Source organism: Zosterops lateralis (genome assembly GCF_965231275.1).
Source record: "Zosterops lateralis genome assembly, chromosome: Z".
Classification (NCBI taxonomy): Eukaryota; Metazoa; Chordata; class Aves; order Passeriformes; family Zosteropidae; genus Zosterops; species Zosterops lateralis.
In genome coordinates, this window is record NC_139800.1 from 62,792,384 (window position 1) to 62,814,298 (window position 21,915).

At 35.6% G+C, this 21,915-nt stretch overlaps 1 protein-coding gene across 3 annotated transcripts in view; it reads right to left on the reverse strand.

Moving 5' to 3' along the window:
• Positions 1-21,915, reverse strand: part of PCSK5 (proprotein convertase subtilisin/kexin type 5) — a 225,664-nt gene that overhangs the window by 104,433 nt on the left and 99,316 nt on the right. For all 3 annotated transcript variants that reach the window (XM_083884563.1, XM_083884562.1, XM_083884564.1), the window contains exons 8-9: positions 12,782-12,994; positions 3,261-3,361 (exon numbers count right to left, since the gene is read on the reverse strand). In XM_083884563.1, coding sequence (XP_083740689.1) covers positions 3,261-3,361; positions 12,782-12,994 — 314 coding nt within the window. The remainder of the gene's footprint in view (positions 1-3,260; positions 3,362-12,781; positions 12,995-21,915) is intronic.

Genomic DNA, 21,915 nt, shown 5'->3' on the forward strand with positions numbered 1-21,915 from the left:
TAAGGAAAAAAATTGCTGTCTCTCTGCACTAAATTGATTATACTTATTTTCTCATTTACAATTACAAAAATTTTACATTATGTAATGACCAAGTGCAACACACAAGGAAGCAAAGGACCTGATCAAGCTACTAGATATACTGGGAAACATCAACTGGGTACAACTGGAAAGAAATTTACTACCTAAATACCATAAGAAAACTGCAGAACATGAAAATTAAGAGATGTCTTTGTGTGATAAGTTGTTGCATATTTACAACCCTGCATTGCATCCTCAGAGATTCCAAAAAACCAGTCTGAAACTCAGTCACAATTCTTTGATTCCTGAGGGAAAACATGCAACTTTGATACTAAAATACAAGATCAAAAATAATAAAAATATGTTCACTTTATGCATAAAATCATCCTTAAACAATTTGCTACCAGGATTTCAGAAGCAGATCTCTGTTGGAAGAAATGGCTAAGTGGAGGGCTCAAATCAGTAGGCAGGTAAGAAATCCTCCATCAGCTATTTGCCAATCCTACCATATGGGGCTTGTCAAAGAAAAAAAGTGCAAGGCTGAGGTGTAAATCTGTCTTGCCTTTTTTGTTTGTTTGTGTGTGAGTTGAAAAAACCTCTTGGCTGTTCTGACTCACACCCAGGCCCTATTAGTGCTCTGTTCAACTCATGATGTCTCCCAGGAATAGAACTTGGCTACTGGGGAAAACTGACTTCCATAGACGCGAAACCCCTTCATGGCATAAGTTGTATTTTCCAGCACAAAGTGGAATGAAACTATACATTATTACAAACATAGTCAAGAAGTGTTCAGGACTAAGTGCTCTAATTTTTAAGCAGCTGGCTATAGAAAGAATGTAACTAACCTTGCAAAACCCTTTTCCAACTTGTCTTTTTAAAAAACCTCACATAAACACTGCCATTAGCAGAGGTATTATTAGGCAATCTAAGGAAGAATTTATGAAAATGCAAATTCTGTTTGAATCAAAATAGTTCCAATAAGCAGTTACACTAAGCTACAATATCATGTGTTCTTTATATCTCATTTTAAAAAATACTGCAGAAAATACTTTGATGGCTTCAAAACCTTTAGGGTCACCTAAAATGGCAGGCAGCACAGGTGAAAAATACAACCTGAAATTCCAAATCACATAAATTAGAAATTCAGAAACTACATAAAATAAAATAAAGAGATTCCATACAAGTAAACCCCAGACATTAAACTTTAATAGATCACAATATGATTGCCCTATAATACTAAAGACTGTAGTTCATAATCTATAATGTCACGAGACCGAAGATTTCTCCAAACTGGTGAAGAAAATCAGCATGAGAAGCTATAGCATGAGAACCATTCTTCTCCCTAGCTTCTCTCTTCTTTTTAACTTTTTTTCCCCCTATTTTATTTAGTGGCTGTGGTCAGCAGCAGTGGCAGATTTAAGTATGCATAAGAGAGAAAAATCAGTGAATGGAATACAAATGAATAAAAACCATGTTTATGGTAATATTAATATAATTCCTTTTGATCTACTAAAATATAAGGCTAAGATCTAGAAACAAAACCTCACATTTAATGAAATACGACAGAATCTAAAAGCAGACAAAATCAACACATTTTCACTCTGAAACTCTTTTTAGTAACCTGCAATGGAGCACTACAAATACCAAAGCGTTACTTATTCTGTAAGCAGTGATTGTGAATATTTAGTCACTGGCACATTTTGTCTCCATCACCACATATAAAGGTTAAACACAGGCTTGTCTTTATGTCTATTATAGCAACTATTACTTTTGAAAAAAATGTTAGTCCATATGCACTAATGTAGATTTCCCACTGGTAGAGCCACCAAAGGTCACAGAGAAAAAAGGGTAAGGTTCTCAGTATGTTTTAAGATGTCACAATCAGTAATAGCTTTGTTGTATGTCTTTTAAGATAGAACTTTTCTGAAACTTCCAACTACAACAAAACAAGAAATAATCAATTACCAATTTCAGTTGATTAAATGAGAATAGTGAGAAAAACTTAGAGCAAGTTGAAATCTACACACACATAGTCTTATCTGCATTTGCAGATTGTTTGGAATGAATTTAAGGATTTTAAAACTGAGGTTAAGAGGAGATTAAAAAGTTTTAAACTCCCCACAATAACATTATATTACTTTTTCAAAATACCTTTGTTTCTGATAACTACATTAAGAAAACACAATTATAATGACACAAGTACCACACTACTTAAGATTATATCAGGTCTTCAATTACAAACTCTTATGCTTATAATGCAACAGCAAAACGTAGTCTGTGCCCAATATTGGATGACGGTGTCTTCAAAACAAGCAACAGGAAAGATGGAAACATAATTCCAGTATTATGAACAACATGCAACTTGGAACTGCTATTGTGTGCAAATTTCTTACTTCGTCCAAAGAAAATGGCTGACCCCACAGGAAACTAGTTTTCTTCAGAATTTAATAGAATCAATCTCCTAGAACTTAAAAACATTGAGTGGGATTTGGGGTGAAGCACTCCATCTTAAACCTGTAGGTATTATCCAACAGAGTACAAAGTAATGCAAAAGATTCTGAAATACAGATTTACCTGAAGATCTCACACATTTCTGCTGCTCCATGAAGCACATTAGAGATACATATTAGGCATAAAGAACAAAATCATACAGTTGAGAAAATGCTTGTAAGATAGGAAAGTTTTTGAACTAAAGGTACAAGGACTATGGAGCTACACTATTCATGGTTTTTAGCGCTGAGAAACTTGACCTATGTTAAAAAATAGACTTGTATCAGCATGCAGAAGTTGAGATTTTATTTTTCATACTAGATTAACTTATGTTCAGGTTAACCTAACACCTCCCAAAACCTCTTTCAGTGTTCAAGAACAGACATTGCTAAGAGGAGCTTGGTGAATGGAGGAGGTGACCTGCAGCACCCTGTAGGGTACAGCAGATCTAGGCAGCCTTTTGAGTGAACTGTAAGACGTGAGGATGCTATACATCATTTAAAGGAAACCACCTGTGCTCAACATTGTTTCATGTTGCTTCAACACTGAGTATTCTGTCAGCATCTCCACAGTGTCTGCTTTCCTTCATCTGAAGTAAGCATGGAGATCTTTCCTGTCCTTAGAAGGAAATAATGTGTATTATGACAAGAAAGGTTCCAAAGCACAGTGTGAGGTCTGCATAAAGGTGCTAGATGAATGAGAAATATCTTCCTATGCTTAATTTTTGTTTTAGAATATATCTCAGATCTTACTTTGCTTCCAGTGCCAGGGCAATGATGCCTGCAGCCATAGGTGCTGAGGCTGAGGTTCCAGTATGGCTGTCTGTGCAACGCTGCCTCAGGTCTGTAGTAATCTGGAAGAAATTGAATTGTGTGAAATTAGAATAGAACTTCAGAAATCAGAGCATTCATGAAACTTCAAGTAAAAACTTGAAACTTCAGTTGCATTTACTTGAATGAATCACATGTATGTGGAGGGTATGTTCTTCTTTAATTGCAAGGAAAGGAAAATACACGATATCAGATGTTCTGAACTTGAAGTCAGTCATGAATTTAGACATTGTTCTCTGTATTGCTCCACAGCAAAGACAATTTTAAACCAGAAAAACATGCAGAGGAGGTTTGAAACTGCACAACTGCAATTCTGCCCCTCTCTTTGGATTTACAGAGGACTTTCTCTCCTAGAATCTCAAAGTGTTTTACAAACAGTAAGGAATAAAATCACATATACAGACTGCTTATGCACATTTTAGAGACAATATAAAGGTATAGAGGGTTTGATTAGGTTGCCTTAAGTCACACTGGAAGTTTGGCTCATGCTAAGTATCCTGTTTAATCTTTCATTCACTCCTTATCCAATAAATCACATGTAATTAAGCAGTAATTAACTGGAAAATCCTGATATGATAACAAATTTGGCCCAGGCATCACCAGCCAATTAGATGTTTTCAGTTTTAAATCAATATGTCTGATGTATAAAAAATTACATGCTACACATACTTTTGTATGTAATCTAAGTGGATGTATAAACTGTAATGTGCAATATCAACTAGACACACAGCCCTCCAGTAATAAATTTTAGACAGATACTTTCTGTAAGAATGTAAATCATGCACAAAAATGTGTTTATTCTAAATCTTGCTTCTTTCAGGCAATGTCAATCTGAAGTGATTCTGCTCTGTGCTTGTCTTCTTGAAGAAGTGGCTCTTTACAGGAGCAAGGAAGCAGAGGTAGGATGTCACTACTACCTAGCAGAAGCTAAAGCAAAACCCATGCAGACTGCAGAACAATTGTTTGAAGACAGCAGTCTACAGCAGGGAAACCTTGATGAAGGTCCATGGCCTGTGATGTCAAAACTTATTCTCAGAGTTTCAGTCACTGCAAGATACAAAATATCTGCCTGAGGGGCTGAGGAGAAATTGCTTACATAACACTTTTAATCTAAGCACATGGAATTATTGTGATCTAGTTCACCAGTATTGTACTTAATTTCCAACACAGATTTGCAAAAAAGATGGGAGAAAGAAAAGATCAGAGGATCAAAAAATCAGAAAAAAGTACAGGGCATGTAAAAATGCCTGTCTAGCTTTGAAACCTCAAGGTACGTGAAATGTGGTTTGAAAAACCAGCTGCATCTCATCTGGGCAGAATATAAGCAAACGCATGCAGGAGGTATAGGTTACACACTTGATGTTAGCCATATTCAGAATGTTACATGATTTGCATAAGACTGATGAAAACTCTCACAACATGTAAGCATATGCAAGTTAACACAAAAGATTTCTAACAGAAAAGGAGCTAACAGCACCAAAAAAATGTTGAAAACAAGTGGGGAACAAGTGAAACAATATGGAAGCTTCTAAAAATTGAAAAAGACATATGAAAGCATTTATAATGTCAGATCCTTAAATAAATCAGCTTACTAGAGACTGGGTTTCTTGATTAACGAAGTCTAGAAAGAACTTTTTTGCCCCATATAATTTAATATTCTTCATTGATGTACACTTCGTTAAATAATTTCTTCTATCCTTCATTGGCTAGAAGCTGAAACTCCATAAATAAAATGTTCATGCAATTTCCTTTTCTCTTTCCATCTTGCCTATTGACTGTCTATTCATTTAGATGATGAAAATTACCAGCGTTGGGAAAAGCTTTAAGCATGGAAATTGTATAAGTGCTGTGACAATATTAAGAGATTAAATGGCTGCAGGAATAGCCCTAACACTGCATTGCCTACATGTGCAAATTCAAGTAGTGATTTTCCAGGTGGAATTAAGATGTCCAAGTACTAGATGATGACACGCACCCAGAGACGTGTAAGATATAGGTATCCCATTTGGAAAATAGTGGTCAATGCTGTGTCAAGACCAGAAGGAAGGCCAGGAAAAAGAGAAGATGAAAAAGGTATTGATACATGCTCACTTCTTTCATATCCTGGTAGTTTACACCCTGCATAAAAGTGGTGCAGCAAAGGCACTTTCCTGGGAGGACCAAAGACAACAAAGCATCCAAGAACTTAGGCAGAAAAAAGTGCTGTCATAGCAGCTTTTTCCTATGGGACAGCCTCTGTCAATACAATGAAACACACACTGAACTGTGCTATCCTTGTTTCTCATCCTCTGTAAGCGCATCCTTCTACACTGTTTTTACTGCTACAGACACCAAGCATAAGTAATAATAAGTCATGACATCTCTTTAATTGGCAACATTGTTCCTCTTGTTCTAAGTGGATACTGTGGCAACAATTTGTACTACAGACCCTTATCTTGCTTTCAGCAGATACTTCCACTGAAAATGTGTCGAGAAAGCTTTGTACATGTAAATCCCATTTGAGCTAATTCAAAGGAAAGTTACTGACAGGAGCATAGATTTTTAGGTGTAGATTACCTCCAAGATCTGAGGCGTGTTTTTCAGAACTATGGATTCACTGTCAGAGAACTGTAGCATTTACCCAAGAAAAAAGAGTACATAATCACCAAGATGTGAGCAAATTTCAAGAAGAAAAACGATGCCCAAATTCCTGAGCAACGTAAAATCATCATCAATCACAACAAAAGGATGTGGTGTTTGATAGCACCATGAAGCTGCCATTAGTGTATATTAAGAATCATTCTGATTGTTAGGGTGAGGAGAAGGAGAAATTTAAAAACCTATCATTGAGTATAAAACAACTGATATGTGAAAATGCTAATCCAACTGTCCAAGAAAAGTCCATACATTATTTTTAAGTTCTAAAGAAGGGAATCACATAGGTTTGATTGAAGACAATGACAATGTTTCTGGTACTCGCCTACTTTAACCAATATGAAATTAGCCACCCTGATGAAAGGTAGATAGAAATTACAAAAATCACTGTGGTGCAGTGTAATACCTCCCATATGCATTGGTGCAAAGTTTTCAGAAAAACTAGGCATTTATTAAAAGAAAAACATCTAGACGTTGTAACAGTTTTATAAAAGCAATTTGTTCTGAGCAACTTGCTCTCTGAAGGAGATGCCATTTTTGTACAATCATTATTAAGGTTGAATCATTGGTCTTTCCATAGTTTTACTAACTGGGAAATTGATTAATAATGTAAAAAGTGGGGTTTCTCTTGGCAGAGAACAAGCTCACATATCCTCTCCCAAGTCTCTGCATTTCTTCATCAAATGAGTTTTCTGAACTGATTGAGTACTTTTTTACTTTCTGCTACAAGTTCTTCAAGAAGTGTTGATTTCTGTGAATCTGTGTCCCTAGCAGTGGAAAGATTTAAACAAAAATCTATTCTACATTCTACACAGCCTATGCATCTGTATGTACTCAGAACAGAAGATGCCACATTGTGTCCAGTGATTATCTTGTGCATATTTTGATAACCTGAGTGAGTTTCTGAAGGAGAGCACGTTTTTGTGTTTTAGATCTGGCAAGAGATAGGACAGGCATTTTTTTGTTGTTTCAGTTCTGCTTAGAGTAGAAGTTTATCAACAAGAAGAGAAAGAAAATCGGCAGATGATTTTCTATTTATCAGAAGACAAAAAAACAAGTGGAACATTAAGTATCCACTTTATTTGTAGGTTATTTGCAGGAGAAAAGTAATTTAATAGGCTTATAAATTGTACAATAGACAACTGTACTACATGGGGCTTAACCTATCCTAGCTACGTGGCGTGGAGGCGGGAAGCTATCTTTAAGCATAGTCCTATGGTATTCAAAGAAGAGAATACAGTATAGCAAGGGAGTAATTTGAAAAAATACCTTGACAACTGCATATTATTAGCCAATACTTCTGTGCTCACTGAGTTATTAGAGGTAACATCTATAATGAAGTATAATTTTATAGTCTTTACCTACTATTGATTTGTCTCTGTCCCACAGTGCAAGTTTCTATGCCTGTAACTACGCCAGCACTTTGCAACTTTGCAGCTGCACTTGAAAACACCTAAAAGTAATTCTAGTTCTCTTCCATAAGAGTCTATAAGAGTCTATCTATCTACATCTTCGGAACATTTGTACAATTTGAGCATTTTAGTATATCCAGAGGGTGGAAACTTGGTTCATAAGAGGCTAATTATCACTGCAATAAAACTCAATTCAATAAATAAATAAATTCAAGTGCACTTGGTGTACCTTGCCTGAACAACAAGGAACTCTTTCAAGAAGGTGTGCCTACCTGTAATTGTTAGCTTGAAATATTTTAAGCTATCATTTTATAAGACAAGAAAACTCCTCCAAGACTAGAAAGACTTCTAAAATTATGTTACACCTATATTTTTAACAAGCAGTTATAAAAAATGGAAAGAGAAATAAAAGTAGTAGTAATGAAAAGAGAAAAAAAAGTGTTTGGTGTAGTTATAAAAGTGTTTGTGATTCTATTACTCCATATTGAAATAATTTTTATGACAACTTTTAGTCTACAAAGTGAGTTTCTAATACTTGGTTACTGTTTGTTCATTTACCTTAGTAACATTCTGGACTTACTGGATAGAAAAACAGAGAAGAAAAGAGAAAAGAAATATATTCAACTAAAGAATTGCAAGGAAAAATAGAAAGGAACTGTGGAACATGACATTATGCAACTGTAACCCATTCACTATTCCTAAGTCTTCGGTAGGTATTTTGTACTGCAGAATCTCACGTGACACTGCAGTCTGTGCTGTGTTACCTGACAAAAATTTAAAAAAAAAAAAAAAATAGTTCATTTATGTTGGTTGTAAATCCTATGCCAGGTCACTTCTTCCTGGTTTACTGCTGTGATACTTTTGTTTCCTATTTTGAATGTAGGAGTCTCACTCCAACAAACAAAATCATCTTGTGATCTGATCAAGTATTTTTACTCTTCAAATTCTGGCATAGAGTTGAGCTCTGCAATGTTTGTCAACTGCATATAAATTTTTATACATAATGGAATTTGGATGATTTAAATTTATTAATAATCTTTCTATTCACCCTGTATTGTTATTTTTCCCTTTAAACTTTCTGCAAGCTTTCAGCTTCTTTTGGAAAGATATGAAGACAACCTCTGATTCAAAAGGAGCATCAGTTTAAACAAGTGTGAGATATGATCCAGTGAAAAGGACTCATGGTACAACAAAAAAAATATGTATAGTTTCTAGACTCTTCCAGCACTTTTCAGCATTTTAAAAAATTTGTATTTAAAATTTTCAGTTCTGTCTTGAGTCTACTTTTTGTTTCAAATAACACTTCTTTCCAACATAAATGATATTTGATAGGACTTTAGGAATTTTGGTACACAAGCTGGAGAAAAGAGTACCAGTACAATCACTAATGCTCTTAAAACAGACTATAAGCAAGACAGTCACACAGGTAATAGCAATATTCCTGTCTCCATGTGAGGGTGTGTATGCTGAAAGGACTTCTTAACAATCAATTTAAAAAGCTGGTTTCACAATTTCAAAGAATTTCTCACTGGGTTGTAGCATAACAGAAGCACATAGTTATGCCTTATGTGGACAACTGGTTTACACACAGAACAAGCAGAAGCTATTTATCTCCACTACACTGTTTTGCTTAGTCATTGAAAATATCTGGAGGGGGAACAGCCTTGCATGGCTTTAAATACCAAGTACCACTAGTAAAACAGGGAAGAGTGTGTGTTTCAAAAGTCAATTGGTAATATAGTACGGGAAAAAGAATCTTGGGAGGAATTTTTGTAGTCTGATTTTCAAGCATTTGGGATCAGTGGCTCTTACAGCACATGCAACTGCAAGGTTGCTTTGCACAAGAGTAGTCAAGGATAAATTACAATCTGGTAAACATTCTGGGAAAAATGGTCAACAGACCTGGGCTAATTCTTAGGGCTCCTCAGACTTACACTTTTGCCATTCACTGTGCAAAATGATGCACACTGTAGGACCAAACTAACAGTGGCATATGGAACTGAATTGTTTTGAAAAGAATGGAGGATCTGACAAGTAAAAACAATCCGTGCTGATAGAATTCATGGAATTTAATCAAAATTATTTTTACTTATCTCTGATATTCAATGTGACATCTCCAAGGGAGACTCCAATTAATAACATTTTTAGAGGTATATCTTTAATTCTTTTCAAAAAATGTTTATGTAAAATATCTTCCTTACTTTCCTAATTATGGGATAATTTGTGTGCATTCTATATATAATAATTATTATCTCCTTTGTAAGGTATACTTCACAAAAATCTTACAGTAAGAAATTAACCTGCTTGCATTAGCACAGTGCAAAGTTCCAGAAGTGATGGTCACTATACTTCAGTAAACTAAAAAATTATACACGTTTGTGTTCCATGAGAAGTCTTTAACAATAGAGGTGAGATCACCTCCAGGCGTTTTTGATCTTAGTGCAAGACATAAGGGAGTGAAATGTTAGAAATTAGCAATGTTCTCTTACTGAAATAGTAATTCTGAAAAAGAAGAAAGTCTGTGTTAATTGACTCGAATGGATGACAATCATCAAGAAAATTACAGCTATTAAGAAATCAGAGGAATGCACAAAGCTTAAATTAGCAATGTAGGAAAGTACAGATCAGGATGAGAAATGGCAGAGATATTTTACTTGATATTAAAAACATGAACAAGGATATAAAGGAAGAATAATTAATTACATTTGAATATAAAAGATGTAGAGAGGCAAAAGGGAAAGACAAGATTAAATGGTGAAGCCTAAAAAATAATGCATACTATGTTTTATTTTCAAATACATCAGAAGGAAAAGAATCTCCAAACCAATACTGTATTAATTGTCCAGAGATAATAGTTTATAGTAAGCAGCTATTTCACTGAATGTTTCTTTTTGAAAAAAAATTCTAAATTAAATTTTCAAAGCATATAGAGAGGATAAATCAACTTCCTATTTATCTCTATTTTAAATAACAAGTTTAAATCAGAAAGATTGGAAGTGCCCAAGACTTTTACAAGAGCTGGAAAGGGAACTGCTGTGTTGTTTTTAGCAAATGTTTGAACACTGCACAAGTTCCAGAAGACTGACAGAAAACTTGCATAGTGTTATTATTTTAAAAGGGTAAGCAGTATTGTTCTTTAATGTCATCTATTTACCACCTTTTTACGTAGTGTAAAACAGCTGATACAGGATTTAAATTAATTACTAATAGATTAAATAGCTAGTAGTATATTCAATGAATAGCATAAGATGCTGAAAAAAAAAAAAGCTTGCCAAAGTACTGTAGTACTTTTTTCTGGCCATCACTTTGGCTGAAAGTAATGGATTTTACAAGGCATATCATGTAATACTGCACATTTTTAAAAAAAGTTTAAAAATGTACATGATGCATAATACATTGATTTAAACTGGAATAACTGTATAAAAAATTAGAAGCAGAGGAATTATATATATTCTTATAGCTTATAGAAGAAATTAGTCTTGTTTCTAATCAGGTCTTCTACAATTGGGTTCTTGGCCATAGTATGACCTAAAGCTTTTACCAAAGACATGGAAGAAAACATCAGCACCTTCTGATGAATGTTGGAGAAAATTGGAAAATGACAAAGTGATGATAAGGGCTGGTCCTCATTGAGTACTAAACCAGCCAGTTGTTAGTACTGGAATAAGGAGACCCTAACTAGCGTTAAGTATTTCCTCGAACCACCAACTTCGAGAAAGAGAAGCAGCAGCTCTGAAAGTGGGCTGGGCATCACACAGGGATGGACACATTACATAATAGTGAAGCTAAAGAGTCTGAGTCAGGCAATATATAAAGAGAGGAAAACTGACCTGGCACACACAGATACCTATTTTCCTGTGCTTTTATTACTGAATACTGCTGCTACCTGGCTGCTCTGTCTAGTTTAGATTCTAGAAGCTTGTAATATAAAAAAGGGTTTATAAGAAAACATGACTTCGACAGAATGATGCAAGAACTTTACCTTCCATTATCACAACAGATTAACTGTTTGGGCTACATGGGCAGAGAGAAGACAAGAAAACTGGAGTGGTCTTCATACTAACAATAAAATCTGTGACACCAAATGCTTAGAAATCAAAGCTAAAGAGGCTCAGAGAGCAAACTAGAGAAATCTTTTAATGGCAATGAATAGTTGAAACCACTTACTCTAAATTTAAGTGGATTTTTTGTTACTGAAGACTTTGAAAGCAATATTGACTGTATTTATAAAAATTGTTGTTGACTCGATAGCAACTGCTGGATTCAATCAACTCAGGGAAGTCCTACAGACTTGGCTAAGTAAGAGGTCAGGCTGGAGGACCACAATGACATCTGCTCAGCTTATTAGTCTCACTTAGATATGAAGGAGTTAGTGAATGCCTTTTAAAGGACAATGACAGGAATTTAATCACAGAAGTGAGGACTCCTAGTAGATACAGTAATTTTTTTATTTATTATTATTTATCAGGGATAACAAGAAACATGTCAGGAAGAGAGAGAGAAGGCTTCAATGAAGACAAACAAGTAAAGAACATAAAAATCATCGGAATGAGGAAGGATCTCAGAACAAGTTTAAAACAAAAATTAGACCATCTGAAAATAACGAAGAATCCAAGAAGAGATGGCCAGCATCCCAGAATCCTGAAAGACAAGGCAGACAGTATTAAAAAAAAAATAGAGGCACACATTTTTAACTCTTTATTGACACCAAGAGAAGAATCTGCTAAGGATCAGAAAGAAATGTTAGATGAGTCCTGAAGAAAATATATGGAAGAAAAAAACCTCTCCAAATCCTTCAATTTTCTGATCCAAAAGTAATAAATTTCCCTAAGTTAAACACTAGAATAAACAAGCAGGGGAGAGGACAACATTAGCAAACCTCATCAAGGTTTAAAAGGTTAAAAGGAATAGAATGTTGAATACTGGAAAGTATCCTAAATGCATTCATTTTGCAAATGCGCATAGGATGTACAAATACTAATGATTCCAACAGATTATCAAACAGAATAAAAACTATTTGTTATTTTCCAGCAAAGATGAGAACATTAGGGAAAATAGATGCTGGCTGATTAGGAATGAGAAGAGGAGCAATACTGAAAAGATGGGCACTGAGCCTAATTTTCCTTACAATATATTTCCAGAATAGGCAGCAATATGAGTAATAGCTGATTGCAGTGAATGTAAAAGAGGAATGATGCTGGCTCAAAACAAATCTGAGAAAATAGAGAGGTATGTAGGTAAACTGCTAATATGTGTGTAAAATGTGAAAACTATTGATAACTGGATTTAAAACAAATGGAAGATATTAGTATAAATGATTCCTCTTTCTCTCCATCCCCCAAAGTCACTGTGCAAAATACAAACACATATACATGAAAAAGCAATTTAAACCCATACTATTTTCCTGTCATAGGATTCTCCACTGCTGTACGTTGTAGCTAGTGTGGATGCACATTCTTCCAGATACCATGGCTTTTTTCCGCTTTCAGCTGTGCTGCTTATGGAGATAGTGTAGATGCTGTTGGTGTAGCCATCACAGGAGCAGTGATCTCGACTTCTTCCACCATTTCCAGATGCCCAAACAAAGACAGAACCTAAGCCTCTTCGTCCCTGTTTGGAAACAGTACAAAAGATTTGATTAATAATTCTTCTTTTCTCCCTCAACTTCTCAATAGCCAGGTCTTTTCCCCAAAAAAGACATCTCATAAGAAGAAAATAAAACAACTGAGAAGAATAATATCCTGAGAAGAATTTGAAATGAGAACAGGATTTAGCAGATTTCAAAACCAGACATTAGAAAAAATTGAGAAAATGAGTGGTAGGAACACGGCTTTAGAAACAATTTTTATACAGTGTTTGTTGCTCTGCATCTATGCTATCTAGATGTACCAAGAAAGTAATGTTGAAAACTCAGATGAAGGAGTAAAATATCATACTGGGTTGGCTTTCTGGGTTGTAATCACACATTGCTTGCTTATGACAGCCTCTCATTCACCAGCATCCCCAGGTCCTTCTTGAGTCCTTCTTAGCAAGACTGCTTTTGATCTGTTCATCCCCCAACTTATGTTGATATTGGGGGTTGCCCTGATGCAGGTGCACCACCTTGTAGTTGGTCCTATTAAATCTTGTAAGATCCCCATTGGCCCATTTCTTGAGGTACCTCTGGATGGCATTCCATCTTGCAAGAGTGTCAACTGCACCCCTCAGCTTGATATCATCTCTACATTTATGGAGGATGCACTTGATCCCTTTATCTATGTCATTGATGAAGACAGTAAGTAACACTGGATAACAAAACCAGTGTGGACTCCTGAGGGACACCTGTTACTGATGTCCACTGCACTCTGAGCCACTGACCACTGTCCTCTGGATGTGAGTGTCCAACCACTTTCTTATCCAGCAGTCCATTTATCAAATCCATCTCTCTGCAGTTTAGAGAAGGATGTTGTGGGGGATTGTCAAAGGCTTTACAGAATTCCAGATAAATGACATCTGCAGCCCTTCCCTTGTCCACTGATGCAGTCATTCCATCATAGAAGCTCACTAAGCTGGTCAGGCAGGATTTGTCCTTGGTGAGACTGTGGTGGCTATCCCAAATCACATCCCTGTCCTCCATGTGCCTTAGCAGAGCTTCTAGGAGGATTTGTTTCATGAACCTTCCAGGCATAGAAATGAGGCTGACCGGTTGGTGTCTCCCAGTGTCCTCCTTTCTACCCTTTTTAAGGATAGGTACAATATTTCCCGTTTTTCAGTCACACGGGCCTTCACCAGACTGCCATGACTTCTCAATTATCATGGAGATAATTTGTGAGTTTAATAAAAGTATACTACCTGGAAAGACTTTTCAGCAAAGTAAGTTAAATAGTAAATTCTCTTGGCTAGTATCTACACAAAGTTATGTCTCTAAAATGCAAGTTTTCATTTAGAAACATTTTAAGTAGAGAGAAAAATCCCAAGGGGCCAAGTTTAATTTACTATCAGGATTACTCTGAATACTACAATTTTTTCACTTCTTTTTCTTGATCTTAGCTAACACATCAACAAAAAGATGCAAAAGAGCAACATTTTCAGTGTAGTGGGATTTTTATGTTTGGATGGTTGATTTTTTTTTTTTTGGCTTGTTGGGTTGGCTTTTTATTTTTTCTTTGTTTTTTTTAAATCCACCTTTATGAAGTGTTACAGCTGTCTTTCTCCACCTTTCTTCTTCACACACAGGTATTGAAAGCAGTATTATGTAATTACATATGGCTAAACCGATACCCACAGGAAATTCAGAATAACCACCAATACCACTAAGATAGAAGAAATGAGAATTCAGGATAATCAAGCCATTGCTTCCACTTAAAAAAGTTCTGTAAAAGAACTTCTCAAGAAGATGAAAACAGAAAAATATCCTACTAATAACAGTCTGTCATTTTTCTGCAGTTACCATCAGATGGTTCTGTGCACAAACAGCAGTATAACGATTTGTCCCATACAATAAAAAACTTTTCACTGCAGGATATGACTGTATTATTAGTTTGTTTGCACAGATAATGTATCTATTTCATTAGATGTATACTTATGCTGCTGTGCTAATAATGATCAACATGCTGCAGAAACAGGTATTTGAAACAGTTTTGGCCACAAAATGGTGAAAACATGCCAATGGATGCTAGAAGTTCTGCATTTATAATTTAAAAATTATAAAAATCAATTTAGATTTTTAATAGTAAGGGCAAGTCCTTAAAACTAATAGCCATTTGCGCCTGGATTTAGGTTTTCATGCTAGGGTTTTTTTGGTAAACAGATCATGGCAAATATTTCTTTTAAATCAATGTCTCCTGCAAATACATATAGGATCTATGTCTCTGTAATTGCAATAAAAAGTAAGTACTAGATGCATTGATCAATAGAAAAGAGTATTTTCTATATACAAAGTAAGAATTTCCATTCCTCTAATAGTGCATATATAAGAGCCCAGCTGTTTACAGAAAACAATGGCATTACTTTCAGATCAGAAAACAAGCTAGAAGTCTTGTTCCTAGAAGTTATTTAGCAAAGCAAATGGCACACTTAAAAACAATTTAAAAAGCAACCCTCCAAACTAATTTCAACACTTGTGTTCAGAAGAAGTCTGTATCTGCTGCTGTGTGAGACAGATGGTTGAGGGGCTACAGTGGTAGTGGTACGTAGACAGTTGGACTGGCTGATCTTGAAGGCCTCTTCCAACCTTGATGATTCCATAATCCTATGATCCTATGGATTTGATTAAAATGATTTGTCAAGTAAATAAATTCTGGCTTACCATCTGGTTCCCAAACACTCTGCTTTAATTCAACAGTCCCAATCACACTTAGGAAAACACAAACTTGTTAGTAACTGTGCCCACCAAGTAAGTACAGCAAGAGTCTCAGCTGTTCTACTGTATGTGAATGTTATTCCCAGTTAGTATCATTTAAATAAAGACAGTTAGATAATAGTTGGACTGTGTTACAGAGTTAAGATAAACAGACATGCAAGGCACTAGGTAGCTTTTACTGTTTATCTAAATCTATCATTTGTCATCTGCCAGGTGCCTAAGGGTTTAAAGACAAAAAGTCAAGCCTTGAGATGCCAAGAAGCCATGTGTCATTTATTATCCAAAAGCAAAGGTGCATTTGGCATATGGACAGAACTTGAGCTCTAAAACTAAGGTTTAGTAACTCTTCTGTAGAAGAGGCATAGACCAGTGTTGAATGGATGTCCAGCAAAGTATGCTCAATGGTTTCGTCATGATTTTAAAATTTAATTCCTTCCCCTCTAGGCATAGAGTTTTTTCTACTCTTTCATTTGTAATGGGAGCTAGGGACTGCCTTCTATAAACTCAGCATGGTGTCCATAATTCTGCACTTGTGCTTGTCAATGCACCACATCAGACCACTATGAAAGGTTCTCCTTTTTCCTAGTCTACTTTCTTAAATTGCATAAAATTTCATATAATTTAAAAAAGAAATCAACTGTCCCATTATGCAAAAAACCCCTATTTATTTCATTGATGACTGTGACTTGCTACTGACCCAGTCACAGTCTAATTTTCTAGTACACTTTCTGGACAAAGACAGTGTGCTCAACAGACAGCTGACCTTAAATGAAATGGACTTAGGTCTTTTACAAGGAGGTCCCAAGGCAGAGACTGCACTTGTAAAAGCATAAAAGAAGAATCTTGGGGCATTCCGGATTTTTTTTTTTTTTTTTTCCCTGCTAATGCTTCCTTTTCCTTGGTCAGCAAGTTGCAAGCAGGTGATACAAAAACTCCTTTTTGTTTTTTCCCATTCAACAGCATGGACACATTAAGTCTGCCAAAAATCAGAGCCAGTATGAACATGCTCATAATGACATCTGCAGAATTTCCTTATATATTACAGAAACATTCACTGCTCAAAGTGTGTGTGTTTGTGTATGCACCATGTCTTTATGAGTGAATGAATTAGCAGTACTGGCAGGGACCTTTGTAAGGTAGAGGTCTTCACACACATATCTAAAGACAATCAGCATTCCCACACACTTTTAAGTTGCTTACAACACTCTCTAATAAATAAATAATAAATAAATTAATATTTTAATATTAATAAATAAATTAAATAATTGATAAATAAAAATTAATAAATAAATAATAAAACCAGTTTCCACCTACAACATGTATAAGCCAGTGGAATAAATTTTAATCACACTATTTTATAAAGTTTAGACTTTACATTCATTCATGACTTTACAAGTCAAGTTGCCTTAATCCAGCCTGTGAAGCCTGATTATTTCCAGCCCAGAAATAAAGTGTCCCAATAACCCTCTCTGCCTATGGAGTGAGGTACTGTCTTGATAAATGTGATCAAATTGACAAAGGAACAGGGGAGAAAATGTGAAAGAGCCGGAAAGGCAGAGGACAGAACAGTTGACCTGGAGTAATTACGAGTAAGGTGTGGCAGCCAGAGAGAGTTAATTTGGCACCAATATGCTGGAAATTGCACACCGATGAGCATGAAAATATAAAAGGGAGAGAGAAGGAAGGACACTCTATCCACACCTAGAGCCTAAACATTTAATTTCCTCTATTCTCTCCAATACTGTTCTAAAATTACTTAATGTTTCCAAGAACAAAAACTACTGCCAGAAAGTGAAATTGATCCTGAAGTGGAAGCTGGAAAAAGTAGCCCATGGTATGACCTCTTCCTTAAAAACTAATTCCAAAAGAGGAAATGTTCATAACTGAATGTGCAAAACAGAGGCCAGTATTCTGGAGACCTAAAAAACCTACTATGCAGGCATGCATGGTTTTTAGATGCAGCATAGTACAACCACTATAGTGCCAGGCACCAAGGATCAAAGCATCCCGAGAAGTGCACCTGTGAGATATATTCCCTTTCTTTCAGTTTCTGGTGGTTTCTGCACTCTCTGGGATCTGGACACTGCTGCCCTGTGCCGAGACAGGGCACTGCCAAGCTGTTCGCTTGTCAGCATTTTGCTTTTGACCAGTAGCAGCTCCTAGCTCCTGCTGAGTTTCTACCAGTACATTTAACCTCTTATCTGGTAATGAAAATTAGTCTGGCACAACATCCTTAAAAGACTCTTTTGTAGACTGCATGCCACTGAACTTGAAAGTAGGCATCTCTCCAAAAACAGATAATGGTAAGCTGAGGGTCCAAGTTAGCAATTCTGAAGTGCAACCAGAAGACAGGCAAACAGAAAATTATTTTTTTAAACAGTCTTCTTAGAAATCAAAAGCAAAAATTCACAAACAAAATGAAGCATTTCTCAGGCCGTTAATTCTGTTGCGGTAGCCACGCTTTCAGAAAAAAATCATGTTTGTGCATCAATTTATTAAAAATGCACACCTATGACACCTGTGAGGAAATGAGTAATGAGCCAAACAGGCATGCAAAAAAAAAAGATGTATGTTTGGGGGAATGGACAAAAATAGACACCTGTGTTTTTGTATTAGAAGTTGTGTTTTTACTTTTACGAAAACTAGGAAGTAAATAAAATATTTCCTGTTGGTGGAACACAGCAATACATATACATATATATATATATATATATATATATTCATGTAACATATATGCAATGCAAAAATACATCACTATGTACAGAAAACAATGATTACCTTATATTGTTGGAAAGGCAAGTGGTTGCTAAGAAAGGTTACTCACTGGCTACTTCTGAACCAGCTCTTTAATTAAGAAAACGAAAGAAAAAATAATTAACCATGCTAAAAAATTTAAAAAAACATATTTTTTTCTCCTAGGATATGATACCTTTGAAACATTGAAGCTATAAAACATTTTAATGTGCATATAAGAAAATCCCATATTGAATAACCACAAGCATCTATATATTTACACACTAATTATCAGGATATATCAGTGGAACAACTCCACGTGTAGGCTTCATGTGGTGTACTTTTTACTTTACTTTTCACTCGAAAAGCAGTTTAAACAGTTCCAAGACATTCCCCACTGAGCTATAATTAGTGCAACCAGAAGAACTGTTGGCTGAAACCTGAAATATGAACATGTGGAATATTGGAATGAATTTCTCATTTACCTAAACAAAGCAGAGCCAGCTCAAGGACTGCATGAATCACAGTTCTGGTTGAGGCGCTGTCTCTGCAGTATCATTACTACTGTTACCAGGACAAAACAAGTTATATATTGTAAACACAATGTGATAACATAAGAGCTTGCTTTGCCAAAATTTCTGTTGTAGAGAGTCTCTAGTTAATGAGAGGTGAAATTGTCCCTGTATGCAAAGCCAAAACAAACAAGCAGTGTGCAGGAAAGCTATCAGTGTGAGAACTGGGTATGCGATTGATGTTATACACAAACACCCATTATGTGGGATGGGTTCAGGCAGTTCTCACTGCCTTTATACTACTATCTGATTAATCACTCTAGAAAGGAGCCCAGGGCCACTAGATCCACACAGCTGTTGTTTCACTATTTACATCAGACTCTTCCTTGTGGAAAACTTAATGTTCAGAGATCTCTGTTGAACTTTGGGGTTAAACAAAAAGAACCTCCTGTTTTCTGAAAAATTAGCTTTTTTCAGTAGATAAGGAGGGAAATATAGCTGATTCACTTCTACTTTTGCAGAGTAAGGACTTAATTAACAACTTTGTGCAGTTTGTCTCCTATAGCATTCATTTAAGAAACTATGTACAGGGTGTGTGGAAAGTTGTTGCCCTCACAGGTTTGTGCCTCAAACTGTTAAATTCTCTGCACAAAAAAACTTTTGACACCAGAATTCCAGTGATTTCCATTCCAGAAATCTCTTTTTTTCCTATGTGATACATAGAAATACATAGATACTATTCTTGTTCAGATATATGACTGAAGAGTATATGTTATTTGCTCACACAAAGAAACCAGATTCATGTTTCAAAAAGGCATACTCTGAAATGTACATACTTCAGTGTATGGAAAGAGATTCATTTGCCAAAGCTGCTTTTCAGTATTTCAGTAAATTAAGATTTCAGTAAATTAATTAAAATTAAACTCCACAAAAAGAATGGTGAAGTTTTTGGGGGTTTTTTATGTTAAATATATCACCTGTTCCAGGGTGGGCATCCAAAACCAGAGGCACTTTGGCAAGTCCAAAACCAGCAATGCTGTTCTGGCTTGTTTCAACAGTTTCCATGCATGTGTGAGATGGATGAGGTAACCAAACAATTTTGGTTTCCACTTCTGACATTGTAAGGAAAATGGAGATTTTGGGTATATTTTCCTGTAACTCTCATTACAAATTTTCCTGTCTTTCAGGATTTTTATATATCAATGAATGCAATGTAAGAACATTTCTGATATATTATTTTTTTTTCTGCATTTTTTTGGTACTACATGCTGACTATCTGTGAAAAAGCTCATTTTTCACAGAAAGCAAAGGAGAGAAATTTTAAGGTTAGCTTTGCGTGGGGAGGAAAGAGTTGAAAAACAGATTAGTGAGGAGAGAGAAAAGTAAGTTGTTTTTAGAATTGTTTTTGCTCAGAGACCAACCTTGCACCTGGGAGATGTAGAAAATACCCAGTGTGAGAGAATTCACGTATTTGTGTTTGCTTTGGGTTGTTTTCTGTCTGCTGAAGAAGAAATGAAATTTTCTCAGAGTAGATAACAGGATGTTGTTAAAGACCTAAAAGCATTCTTCCCATAGGCTAGGGGCCTCTTTTAAAGGGGGGAAGGGAGATAAGAAATTCTGAGATTGTAAAACACAGTCTGAAGAAGACTTATGCATGCTCCAGGCTCTTTGAAATGTAATGCAGGGATCAGGCCCTGCTAAAATGAGCTTAGCAATGTATGTATATCCCTTTGTTTCTTTGTAATCCTCCAGCCAGTGAGGTGATGGAATAAATCTATTCTTTGCATTTCATATGTGGGTTGTGGTTATCTTGGTGTTAGCTGCATATTTTTAGATCACACATTTTTTCACATATTTCTCAAACAAAATAACGTGTACCCTATCAAAGTTCATTCAAGTATCACTGAGCCTAAATACTTTTTCATTTACTGGAAGGCAAAATTCTGAATTCTACTTTGAATGCAAAATGTTGCTAACTGTATGTAAACAGTAGAGGAAAGGTTACTAATATTAGCTTAACAATGTGTTAATGTCATCATCAAACCTCATTTTTGCTGGGCATGCCCCATTTGTAAAAAACTACATATAAAGTTTAAACAACATCATTAAGGCATCTGAGATACATCAGCCAAATGCAAAGTAGTCAGACCTAGAAATTGGGCTTATTGGTAAGAAATAAAGGAAGGTAGACAAACTTTGCAAAGTGGTGGCGTAGGAAGTTTAGGGCTATAGAAGATAACCAATTGGGAGTGAGCTGCACTAAAACAGTCTGCCCATTGGATTGGTAAGTAAGGTCTATACGAACCTGTCCAGGGAATAGGGAAGCAGTACTATGTGTGCATAGAGAATGCTAAAACTTTTGTGCCCCATTCTGATATCCATACTGGAAATAACAACATCAGAAAACAGAAAGTGTTTCAGAAAGAACCAGAAGAATGAAATCTGAATTGAAAATGCTGACTAATAGAAAAAAACTCAATATACAAAAAATTAGTCTTAAGATTGCAGAACAGATTTTAAAGGACAATAAGTGGCACCTACATTACTGGACAAAAACTTAAAATGTAACATACACTTTAGAATTTCAGATAAACCTGTGAAGTTTTTGTCTAGCAACTTATTTTATGCAGAGAAATGTATTAGAACCAGACTGTCTAGCTTCTGCAAAGATGTGAAGAGCCCTGCAAGAAATCAGTAATGAAACAAAAGAAAATTAATATTATTGTAACATCGAGGCAGGAGTGGAAATGATTGTGCTGCAAATAATATAGGCTCTGCTAGACAAACATAGAGGTCAAGGAAGTTATGAGAAGAGTATTTTAAGGATGAGGTTGGGAAACAAAGTTATTAGGTATTTTGACCTAAAAGAGAAAGAGCATCTTAGTGAGTCTAGTAATCACCATAACCTCTGTTCAAGGAAAGCATTCAGGCTGGAAGATGTAGAG